This window comes from Falco naumanni, chromosome 6 (genome assembly GCF_017639655.2).
Source record: "Falco naumanni isolate bFalNau1 chromosome 6, bFalNau1.pat, whole genome shotgun sequence".
Taxonomy (NCBI): Eukaryota; Metazoa; Chordata; class Aves; order Falconiformes; family Falconidae; genus Falco; species Falco naumanni.
The window spans coordinates 5825956-5848583 of record NC_054059.1 but is presented as its reverse complement, the minus strand read 5'-3'; the positions used below and the strand labels follow the sequence as shown (position 1 = coordinate 5848583).

At 41.2% G+C, this 22628-nt stretch overlaps 1 protein-coding gene across 2 annotated transcripts; it reads right to left on the bottom strand.

Moving 5' to 3' along the window:
• Positions 1-828: 828 nt before the first annotated feature.
• Positions 829-22609, bottom strand: CGA (glycoprotein hormones, alpha polypeptide). Of its 2 annotated transcripts, XM_040598934.1 has the most exons (5): positions 22599-22609; positions 9854-9944; positions 3842-3948; positions 2681-2865; positions 829-1226 (listed from the first exon to the last, which is right to left on the bottom strand). In XM_040598934.1, the coding sequence occupies exons 3-5, from the start codon at positions 3939-3941 to the stop codon at positions 1149-1151; spliced, it is 363 nt and encodes a 120-aa protein (XP_040454868.1). In that variant the 5' UTR covers positions 3942-3948; positions 9854-9944; positions 22599-22609; the 3' UTR covers positions 829-1148. The 2 variants fall into 2 exon arrangements, with proteins under 2 accessions (XP_040454868.1, XP_040454867.1); XM_040598933.1 differs by lacking the exon at positions 22599-22609 and having other exon boundaries at positions 9854-9946.
• Between the last annotated feature and the right edge of the window lie 19 nt (positions 22610-22628).

Below are 22628 nucleotides of genomic sequence, written 5' to 3'. Positions count from 1 at the left end.
AGCCTCACCTCAGGCAGCTTTCCCTGTCCCCATTAGAAGCTCTTACTGCTACCCTCACACCATCTGCTGCAGGGAACCCCCCCACAAATATATCTGAGGTTTTTTTGAATGAGCACATTTAAACCCTTGCAGCTAACGACCATAGCAAGGCTGGTGTTCTCACCCCAGAAATTAGGGAAAGGAGCAGGCGAATTCACTCACTTCAGTTCCCATGGGTGGGCTCCAGACCTGCAAGCCGTTCCTCCAGAGACCTGAATCCAACCCACCAGAACTGAACAAATATTATCTCTAAAATCCCAGTTTATGTTATTAAGGTCATGTATTCTGAGTACATGTTCTGTGGTTCTCTTCTCATCTAACATAATTCCTGCCTTTCCCATTTGTGTATCTGGGTCCAGCACATTGTATTTGGGTATTACTAAAGCCCTGTACCATGCTGCTCAGACACACCTTACACAGCTATTACTATTGCACCGCTCCTCTATTCCACTATTCCACATTGCTACCTGAAACCGTAAAATCCTTTATAATGACTGATTCTGCATCCATTTACCCATCTATATGGGAGGAGGTTAACTTCCAAGAAAAATAAAAGATGGCACAGAAAGACAGAGCACTGTGCATAGATGATACACTGTTATACTTTCTGCCCACAAGGTAAAGAAAAAACCAGAAGAGAAACAGGAGAACCAAACTGTTGAGTCTTCAAAAAATCTAGTTGCTAAATGAATAAGGGGAAATTATTGCTTCTTTTTCTGTCCACTTTCCCATCCCTCCCTTCCTCTTTCCCTCCCTCTCCCACAAAAAAAAAAAAAAAAAATCTAGAAATTAACTGCAGCAGAACCATTTCTGTTTTAAGCTATTAAATCATCATTTTTCCTTAAGAAACATTGATGATCTAACTGACGGTTTATTTTAAAAATAGATCAAGCGTTTGGTTGTCATGCAAGTGCTGTATTTTATCCCTAATGGAAATAATTAAACTTACTTATATGCATGAAGAAGCAAAGAGGAAATAAAACAACCATCCATCTTATTCAAAGGACTACCCAGTGTCTTGACCAGAAAACATAAGATTTTACACAGCGGTGCTATAAAAGCTGAAATCCATTCACCGTTGTCCTTGATCATTAACAAACGGACTGGCTTTAGGATTTATGATAGTAGCAGGTACTGCAGTGACAATCTGTATGGTTCTCTATCTTCACATTGTCCTTAAGGGTAATCTTAAAAAAAAGAAAACACACACATATAACAAATAATTAGATTTAGCTACACAGTAAAACCAGCATTCTCAAGTGAAAGTTGTCTGGAGCCCTTTTCTTAGCCACAAGGTACACAGACTCCTTGGGGTGTGTGTACTAGAACAGCCTCTGGATGCCAGCCTGTGAAGCTACATCATCAGTGACTTCTGGAGCTATAAAGAGAAGGTTTTCAATAGTGACATGGTCTGGTGTCCTTAATTTGGCATATCTTAAAGTCTCTAATTTTCAAAAGATGTCAAGTAACCAATCTATGAAAAATCAGGAAGTGTCCTCAAAATATTTCACATGGGGATTATAAAAACTGAGGCCACAAACACAACAAGTCATCTTCATTTTTAACGTCAATCAAATTCTAGTTGCTGCCTCAGGGCAAGTATGATATTGGTGGTCTAGAAAAAGGTTTATGCTCTACTCAGACGAAGAGCCAGGATGGGTTCAGCTGTAGGTAAGTCAGGTATCTGGGCTCTCATCACAGCCAGTGGAGCGCCAGCACTCCATTCAGCTGCACACACAGAGCTGTCAATTGCCATTTGAGATGTCAGAGGGGACCTCGCCAAGCCTCCAGGTGCCACTCTAGAAGGTCTTTTATGGGTCCTGTCTGCCAGCCATACACAGGTGTCTTCAGCACCCCAGGGTATCTCAAATGGCACCAGATCTGTGAGTGGCCAACTGAACTGAGCCTCCAGTTGACACACTTAATGAGCCTGATTCAGATCACCATAGGATAGACACCATAGCTTGTTTCAACTAGCCCACCGTTTATTACATCCAATTTAAAGTTTCTTTACCAGCAGCAGAATCACTCCCTATATAATCAATTTTAGCAGAATCTCTCTTTAAAAGATCCTTGCAGATGAGTGTGTTAAATGCTCAAAGTAGTTGCGCACACTTACAGTTTCCTCTTGGTTATATTATTAAAACACAATCTCAGTTAATCTAATGAGCACAGATGGTTTTGGTCCCTCATTCCCATATATGTAATTGATAGTATTGACCAGCCACCTTCCTGGAGAACTCCTGCCTATGCAGGAAAGAAGCAAGGAAAATGACTTGTTAAAATCCAATGCACACTGCATTTAAGGGCAAGGTGCACATGTAGGAGAGTTGGAAACGAGGGGACAAGTCCACCACCAGAACTGCAGGTGTCATGAGACAAAGCAGTTTCATTGAAGTCAGTGGCATTGCACCAATTTCCACGTCCCAACTTAATATCAGACTCAGTACTGGTTGACACTTTAATTTCCTCTTGAGAAAAAAGAAAGAACCCAACTGCAAAGGATATAAATGCCAAGGATGCTTCCCTCAAATAGTTCTCCAATGTCCTCCAGCAAAAACATATCCATTTCTATTCACTGCTTCAGTTAAACACACTGCATCCTAAAAGAAGCTTAAACGGGTCTCATTCACACCCTCACCTTGGTAAAAGCCTTTGCTACGCAGCACGTTGCTTCTGATGTAATGTTCTTTGGAACAAGCATGGTCTTCTTGGACCTCATCGGAGTGGGATAGGCCCGGGAGAAACAGCACCCAGTGCACTGGTAAACGGGTGCTCCTGGCTTGGAAAAGAATCTGTTCTCCCCTAGCTTGCACTCTGGACAACCTGCCATAAAAATATAAGGAAAAGACTTTTACTCGGTCTCCAGCTGTATTTTCATTTCCAAGAAGAAAGGGAAAGTGCGGGCAGTAAGAGGAAGCACTGGCTACATTCTGCTGCTTGCTGTCTGCAGAACAGTCACAGACACCAAAGATCCCCTCTTCAAGGTCCTTCAGCTCTGCAACACACACCAGCTGTAAAACTAGACCGTGGCTTTCTAGGTAAGGCAAAAGCATTATTGTATCTTTTCTGCTTTTCTTTTCACTATCGTTGACAGTTGTGGAGGGCTTTTTGTATGTCCTACTGCACTAGCTGTCCCGAGAGAACTTCCTATTAGCTAGAGATAAATAGCGCCAGCATGACCTGTAGTGCTTCTCAGACGCTCCCTGTTTTCAGGCAAGACTCTGTTATCAAGTTTTTGAAATGCCCAGTGATCCCGAGATTTTTGTAGCTGCATTTTCCTATATTCAGTTTGAGGCCAAATAAAAAAACCCCACAACCTTCAAACACACGCATCCCCCGCACCCCCCAAAATAATAAAATCTTCCTAATACGCCCCTTTTATAGACTGCTACACCACCAACATCCCATGTTCTGGGATCTACAGAGGGAAAATAATTATGCATATTATGAGGAGAAGCCAGGCTTCTGCTGTTCCTGACATTATGTTGCCATTTAGATTTCAGGAGTACAAGAAACCAAAACGCTTCTATTTGATAATGTTTCAAGGATTAAGATCACCCACGTCAACATGAAGGCACAGTCATCTGGGAGACTCTTGACCTGAAGAAATGAAGTTTAGAGAAGAAATAGGAAGCATACTCACAGCAAAATTACCTTGATTTATTATACCTGCATATCTCAGTGTCAATAAACGCAACTGAATGATAAGATTTATGACCACATTTATAAAACATGTGAAAACTTAATTAATACTCTTTACGACTAATTGCCCTATTCCTGAATGCTGAGAGCAGCTTACCCTGCATGAGAAACTCTCCATCGGGGAAAGCATGAAGAAGATGCAGAAATACAGACAAAATGGTCAAAGTGACAGCTGCATACTTCCCGTAGCAATCCATGATCTGTCTGGAAACACAAACACACACATCTTTAAAGGACTGTTTTGAACTGGGTGTAGTACTGGTCGGTATCCAGGCTACACACCGATATAGCGCGTTCAGTGCAAGTAACAGAGACAATTTAGAACCGGGACTGGAAACTGAAAATGCAGTGTACTGATGTGCATTTTATGGGCTTAGAAAATTGCCTTCATCACAAGAACAAAAATCTGCCTTTCTTTCTGGCCTTAACAATTTTTTTTTTAATATTAACATAAGCCACAACACACGAATATCAAATGTCATAACTGTCTAATATTTATGGTAGACTGGATAAATCCAGCAAGCGCTTACGGAGAAGAAGAAAGAATCTGCAGAATCTGGGATATGGAGAGACTAATTTCAGAGAAAATAATTTCACATCAGGACATAATTTCCTGAAACAGCCTCAAGCTGTGCCAGGGGAGGTTTAGACTGGATGTTAGGAAAAATTTCATTCCACAAAAGGGTGGTCAAGCATTGGAACAGGCTGCCCAGGGAAGTGATGGAGTCACCATCCCTGGAGGTATTAAGACAGGCAGATGTCTGGGCACACGGTTTAGTGGTGAACTGGGCAGCACCAGGTTAACAGTTGGACTCGATGAACTTAAAGGTCTTTTCCAATCTAAATGATTCTATGATTCTATGATCTCTTTAGTGCGAAAGTCCCCATGAACGGATTTTCACAGTCCTGTCCCTTGGTGGGAGAAAGCTCCTCCGATCTATGTAATTAGAGAGGCACTGCACACCGTGCTCCAGAGCACCTGGGGAGACACGGTGCCAGACCGAGCTCAGGAGGGCTTGAAACAGCCCCAGGGCCACCTCCACCACCCAGGGTCAGGGGTCTTTTAGGCTCTTAGGCTTCATTTTACTGCGGCAGCACCTTGGCTTTTGGGCTCTGAGTAACAGAAAGCTGCTTTGATATAAATATATCCTGGTTGGCTCAAACTTTTACAATTTTTTTCCATAGATTAATGTTGTGCAAGAAGGCTACATGCAGCACTGCACATCTGTCCTTCTACAGCTAGCGCACAAGATGAAGTGGCCATAAATAGCATATCGCTTGTTCTCTGGGTAATTCAACAGAAATGTAGTTGTGTGGCTATATTTGATCCAGATCAAATCTATGCCACAGGGTAATGCATATCTCTGATACGAATAACCGGGGGAACCATAATATTAAAGATACAGAATATATAGTTTGTAACAGTATGAATATCATACAAAATTCTCTGCTTGTTTGTTGTTTTTTTTTTTTTAAATTAATCTACTTTTTTCATTATTATTCACAATGAGATTTCCTGGTCAGGGAGGGGGGAATGAAACCTCAGTTCTCTCTCTATCCAAACATCAGATCTACTAAGTAAGGGCTACATGCAGATGAGCACGATGCTTCAGAATAATTTTAAAGGTCCTGTGATAGTTACCAAAAAGTATTTTGTACAAGCCTGCTCAGACAAAAAAAAAATGGTCATAAAAACTTGTTTATTTTGAGCCAGAGAACTGCTGTGTGCCTATGGCATGACCTGGGAGGACCTCCCTTACTGGAAGGTCAGGCAGGATCTAAGTTAGGCTAAAGATGCCACACATATTTTCAGATCTCCATGTCATAAACAACTGGTCAGCTAACGCTACTTTCAAAAATCATGGATTCAGCTGAGCTAAGAACACATAAAACAAAACACTGAGCCTCACTTCTGCTCTTGTCAGTATTAAAATGTAGTAATTTAGGTATGAAGTTTGTAACCTTCCTTCTCAAGCACTAAAGCCTCCTTATTGTACTGACAATTCTGTTGTGCCCAAGCAAAGACCATTTTGGCCCAATCTCTCACTCAGAAAGCAGAATTTCCCCCTTTAAAACTATTTTCTTCCAAAGCATAGACCTGAGCCCGCCCTTCAGAGATGAACAGGAATTACTTATATCCCATGGTGAAGTAATTAGGTCCGTGGACAAAGAGGATATAGGATATATGCAAAGGAGTAGAAAGGATGTTGAAGTATTAAATTCCCAAAGCAGGGCAGCCTGTGCAGGTGACAGAGACAGCAGCGCTCCTTCGCCCAGCCTGGCTGGCTGGGGGACAGCCTTGCCTTGGGGGATTGAGTTTCAGGGTCTTCTTATTGCTGAGTCACAGAGCACATTTCAACAGGGGGACTTCCCCTGCCCTTGCAGATGATCCTGTGAGGGATTCTGGGCTAAGCACCGCTCACCTTCACCTTGAAGAGAGAGGAGCAGCAGCGCCTATTTTGCTGGCCCCAGTTGTTGGTGACTGGGTTCAGCCTAGCACCCCAGGCAGCATCCCAAGCCAGCAGCTCCCAATCACCAGACTATTTACCTGCCTTCTCAGAAACGATCACACAGGTCTCTCTCCACCTCTGCAGTCAATGCCCCAGGCCATGCCTGGAGCTAACCCACAACTTGTCTGGGCTGTGCTAGAGCTGCAGTGCTGAGGGCATCTCCAGACTGCAACTGGATCTTCTGGGCAGTGTTTCTGTGCCTGCATAGATCACCCGATCCCTTGACTTCAAAAGACTGAAACTGTCACACAAGAGCATGATGTGCTAATGACTGATCTGTGGGATAAGGCGCCAAGCTGACAACAGATACATACATTTTAGATACTAAAAACTACAGTGCTTAGCAAGCAAGCAAGCAAAAAAAAAAAAGGCATTCAGTCCTTAACTACTTAAGAGGCTCTCTTCCAAATACACCAGTCAATGCTGCTGCTCCATGATAAATATTATCCAGGGACAGATCAAATTATGGCCCCAAATATTTCTGAAAATGAGGAGACAATGAGAAGGACAATTCTGCCAGCAACAAAGAAATTGATCTTGAGATTTGGTGTAGACGTCATTTAAGCATGCTATACTGATCAGAGAAGGCACTGCCAACCCAAACCGGGAAAGATGGTAGAAAATCAAGTATAATTAAACAAAGATAGCTTTCACATAATGGAAATGCATTTCTTTGTAGATTTTGCACCTACCCAGCAGAATCCCTACAAGGACTGCCACAATGATGCAAATGTTCAAATAATGCCTGCGCACACCTGGAGGGAGAGGGAAACCTGAGGTGGTCCAACGAGTGAAGCCACTTGCCCGATATCATTATCTGGCACACCTGCATGCGTGCAAAAAATTGTATTGATGAACAAGGGATGCTCCATCACTACACAAATTTCCAGAGATATATAGGGATGTGAGGCTCCTATGCACAGGTCAGGTCTTGGTTCATTGAGTAAACAGACCTATAGTACAGTCATCAAAGGCAGCAGTTCACATGGCAGTGGAGCACAGGCCCTAGAAGGTAGCTTTGAAACCCGGAAAAAAAATCAAAGACAGCTCCATCCTTGCAGCAATCAGAAAAAGATCATGCCCTGGCAGATGAGGATGAAACCAAATGCAGGATGACAATCACATGGCCCTTGCCTGACTGGGGTTAGCAAAGTGGAAAGAAACAAAGTTTATGAGCAGGAGTGATGTGCAAAAGTGGAAACAAGCCTCTTTCTATTTAAGAGGGCAAAAACTAGAGATAAGAGACCAATCCAAAGCCCAGCTAAACTGAATGGCTAAGAGGCCAATGAGGTTGCAATTAATGAATGGCAAGGGCTGGGTTCTGGGTACAAGTAACTTGGCTTCCTCCCTCCCACCTGCCCAGTGAGTCAGTTCATGCTGGCAGAAAACAGAGCACAAAGGAGTTGAAAGGAGCCAGTAATGAAGAAGAAAACCCGCTGGCAGCAGCTGTGGAAGCACTGGAAAGAAGCATTTGGAAGAGGTATCAAAGCCGGTTCAATGTATGTATGTACACATGCAGGCTGAGTGCAACCTGTAGTTACTCATTTCTGCTTGAGCTTTTACCAAAACCCCATTCAAGTACGAGAAATAGTCTTGTGATGTTAGTCAACAGGCAACAAAGGAAACGGGGGATGCCATTAACATGGTAGATCCATGGAAATGTTGAACATGGCTCTCAGGTTTTTGAGAAGCAGCTGCCAGCTCTCTGCACCCTGTTCCCTCAACAAGAGTACCTGTGTCCTCAGGAGAAAGGTGATCCCTCACACCACTTAGATCCACAGCCTCCTATGGTCCTGCCAAACATTTTGGGAACTGAAGTGAGCTCAGCTGCATCTATGGAGTTGTGCTGAATAAATTGTCTGGATCCCTCTCTCTAGTAAATAAGGCTTTTTTAAAGGTTATTTCTATATGCTCTCTCCAGCCTCATGGAGGGGGTGTGACTGCCGGCAGACTTGTCTACAGTGGGACACAATTCCACAGTTTAATGTCAAGCCCTGCTCCATCCAAGGGGACATGCCCCAGAGCGCGAGAAGCCGGCTGGAAGGGCTCATGCACCAGCAGGAGAAGACAGACAGCCTTTTCCAAATTACCTGTTTCCACGTCATCCTGAGCCTTCTGACAGTCTGGATGTGCCAATGGCTCCAGTGAGATGGCATCCACAGGAATAACCCTTGATTGATTATTCCGTGATTTCATGCTCTTTGCTGAAGGCACGGTGGCACTCTCCATCCCAATTTTTCCAAGAACACACAATGCTACAATTTGGTACAAGTGTTTCAGGCAATCCCAGAGGGAAGTTCTTTGACTTATATTACATTACAATAACCAAAAGGGGAATTGAAATTGCAGTTTTGCACTTCCTCTATTGAGTCGGACTGTCAGGCTCATACCAAAACCACCAAAGCTAGCTGTCACTAACACCCAGATGTGATCTCCTTTACTCTTCCATTGCAACAGCCATTTTTCCTGATGGTATTACCTGGTTCTTTGACTGTGCCCATGCTGCTAACCCAGTTAACGTCTACACTAACTACATTTCATCTCACCATCAAAGGAAGCTTTTACTTTGCCCTATTAAATATTATCTTTCTTAAGCGATTGGAACATTATATAATGCATGAATTTCAGCATTTCTTCGGAAAAATGGTAATTTTGAGTCTTCCCTAGCAGTTAAAAGTCTCACCTCATTGTTGACAATATCTTGTCTTTCCCTGTAAATAAGTTGTCATGTTACCAGTTACCATCACAAAGACAGGGGATCATCTGTATTTGCAAACAGGTCTTCTGTTCAGGTACACACGGGACTCAGTGGATGCTTTTACATTCACCTGAGGCTCCACTGGATCAGAATCCCTCATCTAACCCTGTGGTCCATATCCTGGAACAGATATGCCCACAAGCTCTGTTCAGCAGGCATCCTTTGTACTGATTGTGCTAAATAACCTGATGTTTTCAGCGTAAACTTGGGATGTCCTTCTATACTTTTTCATAGGGTGGTATTGTCATATCCAACAGAAGTTAAAACACTTTGCACATAGTGTTCATTTCTTTCTGGGATGCTTGGACACGAGGTACCGCTGTGTGACAGCTATAATGAACAACTGCCAGTGCTCCACTTGCAGCCCAGTGTCATGCACACAGCAATCGGCTAGCAAACTGCTGAAGACCGAGAAACCTTCACTAACGTGTTTGGGGTTTTTTTTTCCCTTCCCTTAACATGTTTAATCACGACTGGCAATTTAAAGACTGTAAAAGATGTATTCACACCACAGGTAGTGTAACATTCAACATTTAACAGCAACACTGTTGACCAAGGAGAAAAACACAATGTTACTGATTAAGAATTACTAGACCCTAGGAGAAATCACAAAATACCAACATTAGTACAATTCTAAAACCTTGTTTTCTCTTACTTACAAAGCTAGTTTAACCAAAAGCACTGATGTTTTAGTCCAAAAGCAATCCTTAAGTTAAGTTTCAAAATAAAAACCCTGACAGAATGGAAGGAGAAGAAAACTTTTGGAGAGAAGGGGAAGAGAATGTCAAAACACATGCAATTGTTTCTCTTTAACAGTAACAAAAATTTAAAAATATATTACCTCAGTTGTTCAACAAGAATAAATCAGACAGCTGAGAAACTGCAGGATGGTGTTTGAAGGTAAATTGTCCTTGACGCTTGGATGTACGTTCCTGAAACTGATGTATGAAAAAGTTGCATCTTTCTTTTATACCAGTAAAGCTAGATTACATTCCTCGCCCACATCTAAGCCATAGGATCAACTGTACATTTTACCTAATGACTGAACATTACTTTATGTAATTACCAGCCCACCATGCTGATCTTATCTGCAACTTGACTTCCACAAAGATTTTTTTTTTCCTTATATAATGAAAGAAAGGTCAGCTTACGAGCACAAACCCAATGCTGTATGAGTTTCCTGGGGAACTCAAATATCAAGCATCCAGTCATTTGCTGCAGTCTTCAGTGAACACAATCTCATTTTAAAAAAGGAAGAGTTACTAAGGTTTCCTAATGCTTCTTATTAAACTGGAGAATAATATTTTTTTTAAAAAAAACAAACAAACAACCAAAAATAAAACACTTGTACAGCAATGGCATTTTTTTAGCAAAGAATAACAAAACGAAGAGCAGCAGTGATCTATACAAACATTTACAAGATGAATCTCCATTTGAATTTAATGCCCAGAGAATGAATTCAGGGATAAATACAGAAAGATTACCTTAATAAAGGTAAGATTTCTGGCAAGATCTCATCTTGTCTTTAGTAAAGCTAATGCAATGGAGGCACTTCTGAAAACTGCACTAGGTGCAGATTCTAAAAGCTTAGGGACTTTTACGTCCTCAGTTCCAAGTGACAGAGTCTATGTCAGTGCTGGCTAAATAAGACAGGTCCCGCTCTACCTTCTGGCACCGAGGCCAAGCAGCACAGCAGGGCTTGCACCCACTCAGCTCTTCCCTTCCCCTTCCCCTTCCCAAAGGGGAGGCACACACCCAAAGCCTACCGGGAACAGCCCCTGGCAATGCAGACAGTCCTGGGTCATTCTTAAGGCCATTCCTGCAACTCTGTTGTGTTTTCAGGTCCTGGAGGCATGAGGGAGAGTCACTTCAGCTGTCAGAAGTTCACTTCAGAAGTTAGCTGTCTAAACCTGAGTTACTCGCTCTAAACTGCCTTTATAGTCAATGGAGAGAAATAGCTTTAAACATCTGTTTTGATACAAGACCAAGTTACTTTTCCAGTGCACCTATTTTTCACCATTGAGAGCCCAGGGTAACTAGCTTGGACTGCTCACTGTCTTATCTTTAAAGATTCATGAGCATTTTATTAGCTTTAAGAAACTCCTAAACATCAAAAGGCTTAGAATTACCTTTTAAGCACCTACTTTTTGTCACTTGTTGTTGGAGATGCAATATTGAATGGGACCCCTGTAGCTTCTTATGTTCTATGAAAATGAGGCTTTGATTCGCCATTCAGTCTCTTCCAGAATGTTTATTATATAGGCAGATTTGGTGAATTGCACCTGTCCAGATTTCTGTGGTTCTGTTTTCTTGTCCCTTGCCTTGACTCTCTTTCTAATACAGGCAGCACCCCCTGACTCAGTTATTTCAGACACATTTATTGCAACCTTATCACTGACTTCACTAACATCCTCACTTGCTTCAAGGGGTTGGACACCTCTTTCTCTTCTATTTGTTCAACTGATCACTATAACAAAGTTAAACTCAAAACAATTGTCCCCAGCTTACACTCAGCTTGAAATTGGCTTCTGTTTCAAAACTGAAGACAGATTTCTGTACCTGGAAGCTTGTCTTGTTTTTATCCAACAAAATGAGCTGGTCTAATAAAAGATAAATAATAATAAAAAAAGTCTCTCTCCCTACAGTCTTGCTTCATTTAATAACAAAAGCATAAGGCTGACATTTGAAAGCTATTGGTAAACATAGTTTACTGAGAAATATTCCCCTGGAAGGCAGAAGCTTAATATTTCTTGTCATTCAAAGCAAATTGATGAAAATTGCTTAAGTTTACAGAGTGCCTCTGACTTGGCTCTGTGCTGCCCATCTCATACTCACTCCAGCTTGCAGTCCAAAGGGAAACCCAAGATGACTTGTGATGCTTCACAAAACCCAGAAAACTATCTTCATCAGCAGGAAAATAAGTAATGATTTTATTATATATTCATATTTGGTACTTATTTGCTTGTGTATTGCAGTATGTCATCAACTAGTAAAAAGGAAATGCTGTACAAAATAGTTCTTTCATTAGAATGACTCAAGCACAGTGACAATGCTATCCCCACAGTGTAAAAGAAAAATAAAAGTGCCCACAACCTGGTACTCTTTTCCTATCAGAATGTATTAGGAATAAATCTTGTGAAGTCAATGGAATTACATTGGTATAAAAGATAGTTTAAAAAAAGCTCCTATTTTTATTAAGAGGATTTCTTAGTTTAGCCGCTCCAAATCTCCAACTAAAAATACTTGGTCAAATCTGTCTTAATGTGTGACTGAATGAGAAATGAGAGAATGTGGCTCACTGTTTTGGGGAGGGGGGGCTCCAGTTTATCAAACAGGGTGTTCTCAAATCGCTTAACAATACTCTAACAGGTTTTTTGATACACTCTGATATGATTTTGTAACCTGTATAAGTATATGGATGAAAAGATAGGCAAATATGTGCACCAAACCAGACCATCGAACATGCTTCGGCAAGGTCAGTATTTTGTTTCCTATTCAGGGGTGGAGAAAGGTAACAAACTGCTAAAATGTTCAAGTTTCTTTGAAGCTGCTATGTTCCTAAATTGGACTGGGACTTTATTAAGAACCGTAAATGAAACTAAATATAGCACTTGTTAAGACCGAAATCAGTGTGAGCTGATACCTAAATACTATGGAGTTTCAGAACTTTTGGCTCTTTTCGAGGAGCTGGGTCCCTACAGCTCCTTCTCTGGCTTTCTCTGGAAAGGAGAGTTCATGTCTCTTCCCTTGCTCTGCCAGATGCTGTCTCAGGGTATCTGTCCTACTTCCCTACTTAGTGATATCTGCTTATCTGCAGGCTGCTTCCTGATGCCGCCTCTTCTTCCCTAGAGGAAAGCTTTTTTACTTTGCCATTCAGCACTGACAGTGCTGGGCATCCCTGCTGTCAGCAAAAGAATGGGAAAGGGCTCCCTCGCTTCAGAAAATAAACTCTTCCATTCAAAATAACTCCACTTAATCAATAAACAGACACACCCACACAAGCATGGTCACAGATTAGCGCTATTAAACAGAATCTACCTACTTTTAATAAGGGCAATACAAGGTTTCCTATACCTTACCCCAACAGAAGAGACAGTACAGAGCACACCTACTTTTCTAAAAATTTAATTTAATTTAATTAGAACCATTCCTGCCTTCTTTCTTGGTTTTTCTACTCTTTGTAGATAAGCAAATGAGAAGTAACAGCCTTTGGAATGAAGTTCTGATAGCATTTTTGGCTTGGATGGACAAGCAGGTTGAGTTCTGGAGGAATTTAAAAAAAAATAATAATCAGATCACATTTCAGAACTTCCTCCAAACACAGCCAAAATCCACCCTTCACCAAACTCAGAAAACAGCAGCCCCCCAACCTGAGAATGGGATGGCTCGCTGAACGCCAGAAGCTTCTCTTTCCTATCCCCTTGCAATCTGTGAATACCTCCTTGGCTTCTCTGGCCAGCCCTGCCCTGCAAGCTGACACAGCACACACGAGCCCAAGCCTGCACCATACCCTGCACCAGAAAGTATCCTGAAGCACTGGTACTATCTCTTGCATTTTTGGTGTCACTTCCTTCATTTCTCATGTTATCTCCCAGGCATACCAGGAGGAGAGAGGTTCCCACATACTACAAGCTACTCTGCACTGATGCAGGCAACTTATCGGAGTTGCTGAAGAGAGATAACAACAAATGGCCCCACCAGAATGAGTGAGAGCATATCCTGGAGAGAAAAATTTGCTGGGGATTCAAGGAAAAAAGAAGTAATTTGCATGTTGAACAAAAAGATATACAGGTATTTCAATATTTCACTGAGTCTCCCCTCTCCTTCCCAGTTTGCTCGTAAATTTTCCAGTTGCGATCCATTTATTCCCAGAGACAGGAACACCAGCTGAGCAGACATACACTTAGACAAGGTTCCCCAAGGCAACAGAAAATACAGATATACACCATTCTGCAGTCAGGAGCTCCTGTCTGCTGAAATACTTCATACCATAATATGTGGAAAGCAAAAGTCAAGCTTTCTGCTCTTTTACAGATGTTGGCAACTGATTATCTAAAATTATCTCTCAAAGCAATACTTTTCAGCCGCATCTTCCTTCACATAAAATCAATGGGAGTTCTGCCATTATTTCAAATGACACTGGATCAGGACTTTTAAGATTAGCTATTAGTGTTCTCAACCTTCAGCCAAACATTGATTATTCTGAGATAATAAGGCTTTCAGTACTTATTGCACATAAATAATTGACTGCAAAGCCTCTCCTATTCTAAAACCATAGTGTAAAGTGGGTTCACTAATACATATCTTTTTTTTTTGTTTTCAAAGGAATTAACATTACTGATAATTGCATTTCAGAAATATGTGCAATGATAATTATTTCACCAAAGCTAAGTAAAAATTGTGCCTTTGAAGAAAAATAGTAAGATTATAAGGAATACCATGCTTTTCCCCCTTTTTTATTGTAATTTGTCAAAGTCAAAATGTTTAATGACGACACATTATTAGGCAACTTATGGTTCTAACAGGATGATGGCTTGTTTAGTTCTGTTTTCATGCTTCTATTTGGAATAGGTTTATTTGAAATCCAATTTCTTTGAGCAAAATTAGAATAGATAATATTACAACTGTCACAGCATTGTGGAATGGCAAACAAAATGCCATTAACGTGTAGGTTTGACCTCAAGGGCTTTAGAGATTGTATTTCAATATTCTTTATCTCTACTGTTAATTAATAAAAGTAACTACACCTCATATGATGACTAAACCAGCTCACAAGGTCAGGAAGGACTATTCCTGCTACATATAACATTGCGCAGTTGAAGTAACCAGGTTTGTTAGACTCCTGAAACATCAAGTGCTTATTATCAGACAGGGGTAAAACACTAGACTAGATAGACTGCTGATCAAACTGATTATGTCAAAATGTTCCTGCACCATAAGGGTAGTCCATGACAGATAAATAATGCAGCCTTACTTTAAACATATTTCAGTATTTAGCTTTTTTCATGAAAAAAAAATTACCATATGAATGGATCATTTAATGTCAGGTTTAGATCTGATAAATTGCCATGTAAAAGTGGAATGTATATCCAGAGCAGCTAAAACAAAGAAGCCTGATCAATAATGCAGGATGTCTCATTTATACAACTAGCACTTTCAGCAACTCTCATTATCTAATACAGAAATAATTGTTCAGACAATTAGCTCTTATCTTTTCCTAGCCCAAAATCTGAACACGTTCATGTGCTCACCGTATCACCTCTTCCATTAGTGGACATTTCTATTAGGAATTGCTTTCACATTTCATAGAACTGTATTTCTTGCTTTTTACAAATGAAAGCAGAAAAATCGCTGAAGTTCATCAAATTCCAATCAAACTGCAGTAAGCAAGAAGTAGCCTACAGTGCTGATAATAAAAAAAAATGCACTGACATAGAAACGTAACTGGAAAAGGGATTCTGAAGAAAATAGCTTATTTCTATCACATTACCAAGAGGCTTATTACCAGGTTGCTGTCACCCTCTCTGGTGTCACTGCAGAGAGAAACCTGGCTGCCAGGTCATTCTGCTGAATAAAAAATCCACCATACTTATGAACCATATTGCAGCAGCAGCTAAGGAACCCACATCGAGACCAAGCAGAGACAGTCCTCTGCCCCAGAGAACTCGCCATCTCATACTGGCTTTGGAGGAGTAAAGTTGTTCCCTCAAACTCCTCCCACTCCACCCACTTGGGCATTTTTCTGAAGACATCAGACCTCAAACTGCTGTTCTTGGCTTCACCAAAATTTCCAGATGAAGTTCTAGGTCTATGCGGTGCTGTAGGTCAGTTCCCACACTCACAGTGGTCTCTTCTGATCACACATCTAAACAATTCCTTCACTCAGCCACTTGCCCCTCCAGAGGAACTGTGTGTAGCATATGTTTCACATTTGCCAGAGACTTTCAGAGCAAAAAATGAAGGGAATTAACATGCGGTATTTGGTTATCAGTGTGACTCAGTGCGTGGAAAATGGGCTAGTGCATTATAATTAATGCCACATTGGAAAGTAAAGCAGGCCAATGTTGCCCACCTCCGTACAGTTGCCTTTCAGAAATAAAAAGGGCTTAGATTTAAATAATAACACTTCAACATAGATCTTACGGTGCTTTGAAAGCTGGATATCGAGAGCTGATTTCCCACATTGTTGAAGTTTAGCCACTTCTAAGAGGCAGAACAGTAGCCATCCACTGCCAGCAACATTACGTGACTGTCCTCAGAGGGCCAGCCATGAATCACAGTTATGTCTCAAATTTAAGCTAAATGTCTATCTAAGTTGACTGCAAAGGTCTAAGCTATAAATTTATGGGGAGGGAGAGGGCACGGAAGGTGGTCCAAAAACCAGTAAAAATTTTAAAGATGCTATTTTATATTGCTCTGTGGTCCAGGTTATTTCTTAGCTAAGGTTGGACTATAAAATGAAAGAGCTGAGAAAAGTTTAAATAAAATCTCCTAGTTCAAATAGTCTAGATGGTGCATGCGTCCTCTTTACAGACATGGAAAATGCAGTGGGAAATGCTTTAGGGGATCACTCCCTGCTTCAACAGTCAGGAATTATTTTGTCCATGCAAACTTCTGGATGCACTTCAATAATAAGCTGTCAAGAAGTATAGGTTATTGACATTTTACCCTTGCACAAGTGCATAGAAGGAGAGAAGATACCACAGTGGGATTCAATTCCTCCCAGCTTTAGACATCTGTGGTACAGATGGACAGTGTCCAAGCTGGTTGGTCTGGCTACCTCTACAGTCAATGGGAAGACAGGCATTTTCAGAGAGCAGTTCACCTAATCTATTTTAGCGCTCTCCTTAGGATGAAATGGGTGATGTCCTACAATTGCTTGTTTCTCTCCACTGGTTATAGACTGGTCAAAAAAAACGGCTTCAATAGTCGTATCCATTTTTTTAGATATCTGCACTTGACCAGATGAATTCAGCCCAAAGCATCTTTTGTTTTGTGGCTAATATGCAGAAAAACAATCATGCTTGGTTTTTTACACTTAGACTATCTGAGGTCCATGCTGTTTCCCAAGTTCTCTGTAACTTCCTACAGCCCATCTAGGAGGTTAGGAAGGGGAGGAAGGCAAGAACTGATCTTATCTGTTAACTACCTCCTCGATTCATTCCCTTTGCTTGTGTTCATTTGTCATCTCTTGACTCATTTGATATTTAGCTTGAAAATTCTCTGAAGCAAATGCTATCCTTCTATTCAGTCTGGTTTTACCCATGATCAGGGCTCCTAGACAGTATAACCATTACAGACCAACACTCTGCTTGCTTGATGCTAAGAAGGTAATGTACCGCATCCTTATAAAGGATGGTGCTGCAAGTGCAGCTGCTGTGATGACAGTAAGCAGACTTTCAGAAACGTAATCACCTTCCCAGAGCTATTCCCAGTTAGGGATAACTTCACAGAGACGTAGAGCCTGATAGGCATACAGAAGCCCACAGACTAACACAAAATGCATTGAACAGTACTTGCTTTGATTTCACAGAAACTTGTTTTGAGGTCCTTCAGCTTTTAGTCTTTGGTACAGGCAGACACTCACCAACCAGAGCAAAATGATGCCGGTGAGTGCCACACACAATCCTCCAAGTAAACCCTCAGCTCTGACTTTGGGATGTTGATGTCTTTTTCAGCAGTGTGCTACACCTTGCTCTAAAAAGGCAGCCAGACCTTTTGGTTAGCAAGTTAATAAAAACATTTCAATGCCACCATTTGTTAACTGACTGCATTTTTTCCTGGGAACATCCTTTAGAGTTGTTTCGATATTTTTTAAAATTTAAAATGTAATAGCTATATGTTAGATGGGTAATTCAGAGCTAGCACAACTCTGCTATTTCTGTTGGCCAGTACCAAATACCACCAAGTGAAGTATCACTAGGTAACAAATGTTAATATCTGATATGCCTTATCAAGCTGAAACAAGAATTTTTTATTTTAAGCAGAGCTTCACTGCAGCACTGAAGCAGGCAGAGTGCACTGGCCAGTGAAACCAGATTTGCTGCTGTTTGATGTGCTGCAGAACAGGGCAATACAACTGATTCATTACAGCAAATAAAGTCACGAGTTTGCCATTGATTTATCGGTTTAAAGGATTGCATGTGTGAAATCAGCTCACTGACAGGGAAAAGTAAAGCTCAGTGCCAATGTCTTTGTGTTTTAACAGTTTCCTGGCTGGCTGCTTTAGCTCTTCCACCGATGTTGCTTTAATATGCAGTGAAACAGAGGAAGCACTGTTCTTGGGAACTTTTTCAGCCCTGATACTCATAGTAGTGTGCTTTAAAAAGCTATATTAAACAAATTGTGAACTCATAGACATATGATCAGTAGTCCTCAGAGCACAACTTACAGAATTGCTCTGTGCAAACAGGCAGGACAGGGAATGTAGTGAGCGAAGGGTTCAGTTTCACAGGGTATACAAAAGAGTCCTCTCTGCCTGCCTTCGATTTATGTTACTCATCCTGCTGTCCACAAACAACTGCTGGGTCACGAGGTATCTGGGTGGTGGCCTAGCAAACCTTTGCAAGAAGTTGTTAAAATCCTATGCACATGCTTCCCCTCCCACTCAACCAAATCCTACATACAAAGTTGCAGTCTGTACCATCTACAAACCAGGAATGAGCAAGCACTAACCATGGAGAAAGTGATTCATCAGTCTAGCAAATTAAAGTCTAATAAAATAAAATTGAATGCAGATGAAAGAGTGGGGAAGAGAAATGAGAAAAAAAGCAGGCGTGGATATGAACTGATACTTTCATTATTTACCGTATTTGGTATGCATTTTTGAGGGTATGGCTACACATAGTGTGCAAAATTTACTAGAATAAGCCAGAGATTTGTCTCATTGAATGCAGGCAACTACAATGCCATATAGACACCTGAGCTGACTGTCTAGATTCCCTTAGAATCAAAAGAGAAAAAAGACATTTGTAGACCTCTTTTTGACAACTGTCTCAGGACAAGACAAACTGATCACTTGGTTCCCCTTGGTTAAAAGGGGAACGTACACAACTCTCTCAAATGTAGGCATCCACCGCTATACTTCAGATTCTTACATTTGGTCAGATAAAGCTCACAGGAAGCCCCGAAAGACTAAAACTCATTTTTTAAAAGGCTGCCTAAATTTACTGTATCTATTCCCTATTTCAACCACTACAGCTCATCTCAGAGCATCACTACAGATACTGAGGTTCTGAAAGCAGGTTAAAAAGGGCCAAGGAGGGTATCAATGCAGATCTAGAGGCATCCTGCAGACACCAAATAGTGCCAGGTCATCCACCAGCGTGGTATGCCCCGTACAAACACACCAGCTCAGTCCCAAAAGAATCGGAGACACAGCAGCATGCTGCCACATCTGAATGACTGAGTTCAGCTGAGAAGCAAGGCTTGTCACCAGAGTCACAGACATCCCGGTACAGCTGTACTGCTCGTGTACCCAGGACCAGCATGGCTTAGGCACCTCTGCACACGCTTCCCTGCTCGGCATGCAGCTCACCCAAGCAATCTGCCCGAGGCCAAAGGCAAGGCTCAGTGCTTGAGGCTAGGCTGGCACACATCCTAGCCTAACACCTCAGCAGCAGCCCAGCACATCCAGCAGTGACCACGCTTACCTCTCTCTTCCCCACCAACATGCTCTCTCCTTCTATCCCGGTATGCAGAAAAAGATGTAATTTCCAACAGCGAGTAGACAGTCAAATACAATTTAGTGCAGGGGATCACACCAGATCCCCAGCTGAGCCATGTGCAGTTGTTTGTAGAGCAGCCACTGGTGTGAAGTCTTGCTAACTTTGGTAATGTAGCAAGTCCCAGTGATTTCAGAAGCATTTAATCATGTACCCACACGTTGGCTGAGCAGGGCTGTACATAAGCACACATGCTTTGCTGATTACAAGAATTTTTTGACACTAAGCACACACACTGCAGAATGGTATCAGGATTGTCAAGTACAAGCTTAGAGAGCCCAGCCTTTGATCCCATGATACTGGGGGTGGGGTGGGGGGTGGGGGGGTGGGGGGCGGGAAGTTAGAGATACTTAGGGGAAAAAAACATTAGAGGTGTTTAAGTTAGTGAGCTATGTGAGCTGTATTAGTGAGAAATTCACCATGAATGTTCAGAGAACTAGCTGAAGCAATGTTTGAATCACTGATGATCATTTTCAAGAAATAACAGCAAGCAAGGAAGGTTCAAACTTTCAAAAAGCATAAAGGCAAGACTTATTTTTAAAAGAGAGGACAGAGGACTTAAAGCATTTTATACCTGTCAACCTAACTTTCACCCCTTGAAACGGAACAAATTATTAAATAAAGAATTTGTAAATACCTGGAGGATGATGATAATTATTAAAAAACAGTCAAAATGGGTTTGTCATGAAAGGAATCATACCAATTGATGCTAATCTCCTCCTCTGACAGGATAATTGCTCTAGCAAATAAGTGCAAATAGCAGATATGATGCATCTTGACAATGACAAGCTTTTGACACTGTCCCACACAGCATTTTCCTAAGCAAGCCACGACAGTGCATTCCAGAGGTAATTAGCAAGCCAGTAGGTGCACAGCATTTGAAAAATTGTTCTCGAAGTTCAGTAATTGGTGGTTTGCTGCCATTCTGGGCAGGTTTCTCCAGAGGAGAGTCACAGGACTTTGTCCTGGGGCCACTTTTATTCCCGACATCCATGAACATCCTGGGCAACGGCAGATGAGTGCACTGCCACAGTCTGGCGGTGGCATCAGCCTGCGGGAGGTGGCAAAGTGCTTTTAAGTATGAAAATAACACTAAAAATGGGCCCCCAAAACTGAAGAAACAGCCTAAAATCAACCAGACAAAATACAAACACCACTTTGGAAAGAGAAATCTAACAAGGACAGAAAGTTAAATATAGAAAGGGAAATTACTGTGTAGGCAGAACACAATGTGGGAGATCACAAACTAAAGAGTCAACGGTGTACTAGATGACTTTGACAAAGAGTGAATTATTCCACTTAACCCAGTTCTGGTGAAGTCCCAGCAAGTGTAGTACTGGCTTTGGCATTGGTCATGTAGCCCACGAAAGATAAGGGCAATCAACCAGGGGGGATGTATGACAGCAAGAAGAGTTTAGGAAACACCAGCTGTGAGGAAAGCTAAAGGAATGGCGTTTATGTGGCTTAGAAACAGGGCAGTAAATTGAGAAATTAAGAGATCGAGGTGGAACATTACAGCAGCACTCCAAAACGTAGGAAGCTGCCATAAAAGATTTGGTGGCCATTGTTCCACCGTGACAACTAGAGGAAGGACAAAGATAAGATGAATTTGCAGCAGAGATTTAAGTCGGGTATTATGATTACATTCAAAGAGTTAGGATTGTGGAGCATTGAAACAGGCTATTTCAGAGGCTGTGAAGTTTTCCCTCCAAAAGTCCTGATCCCACTTCTTTTGAAATAGCACGTAGCAACTTTATTTGTATGATTAATAAAAATACTAAAGGTATATGTGGTCATCCATGAGTTTGAAAGGTCTGTTTGGTCTCTGTAAGTCAAAAGTTACTCAGCTCCTAGTAACTTCACATTCATTGCAACTCCACACCACAATGATTCAATGTTTCTGTAAGCATGGGCTTGAACAGCAACAGGATTAGACCTACATTTTTCCCTACACAATGGTGCCTAAGTAATGAAATGCACATCTCAGATCTTTTAATGTAACATAATTTAATGAATTTTTTGTATTTGAATAGCATGCATAAATCACTCCAAAAGAACTGCTATCTCACTGTAAAAAGAGAGCTACTAAACTGTGTGTCCTAGACAAAGGAAATATTTTTCAAGTGGTTTGCCTGAGGGGGGATTTAAGAGAGGAAGTTAATGCATTCCAGCAAGAATCTCCATCACTATAATACCAGTGGATTAATTGTAAGTAAAGCTAAAGCTGTGAGTGAGGAAAATTTGCAGCATCAGGAATGTTGATGAAAAGTGTGGGATGGCTGTTGAAGATAAATACATAATTTGAAATGAATTTTATTTAAAAATGGTTATTTTTTTCCAGCATTTTGTTATTCCCATGACTAACCCTCAGCTATGAGTTTTTCATTTTATTCCAAGAAATCATTTTTCAATCAAGAATTCATTACATTTCCATCTTTTCATTTTCACTGCAGTGGCTTCTTTCTCTTGTGCAATGATTTTATCATCTGATTGCAATCAATATTGCTGTAACAGGCAGTACATGTAGTTCATCATCAGTCAGAGAATGGTAAGGGATTACAGAACATTTATACTACCCGTGCTTAAAACCCATCCCTCTACCTCGTCCTCCTGCCCTTTGCAGGCTGTACCTTTTTTTCTTTCTATTGACACTGGAATCTGCATTACACCAAAGGTTTTCAGTACTAATTTGATGAAAAATTCAGTGAAGTAGTCTTTTTAAAAATAATTATGTTGCTGTAAAACATACTCTTGCAATGCATTTTTCAGCTTTATCACAGTGAAGGGCTGTGTCCCACTACTAAGTAATAAACTGATTGTAAAATAACTCACCAAGTCAGGAATGCAGATCAACAAAAAAACCCAAAACTCCCTTTAATTGACCTCACACCT

Bases quoted from the DNA above. Each gene is read 5' to 3' on its own strand.
- CGA (XM_040598934.1), bottom strand. From the start codon at position 3,941: ATGGATTGCTACGGGAAGTATGCAGCTGTCACTTTGACCATTTTGTCT. The intron at 2,866-3,841 runs GTAAGCTGCTCT...TTTTTATGGCAG, and splicing joins TGGAGAGTTTCTCATGCAGG to GTTGTCCAGAGTGCAAGCTA. The intron at 1,227-2,680 runs GTGAGGGTGTGA...CTTTTTTTTAAG, and splicing joins TAGCAAAGGCTTTTACCAAG to ATTACCCTTAAGGACAATGT.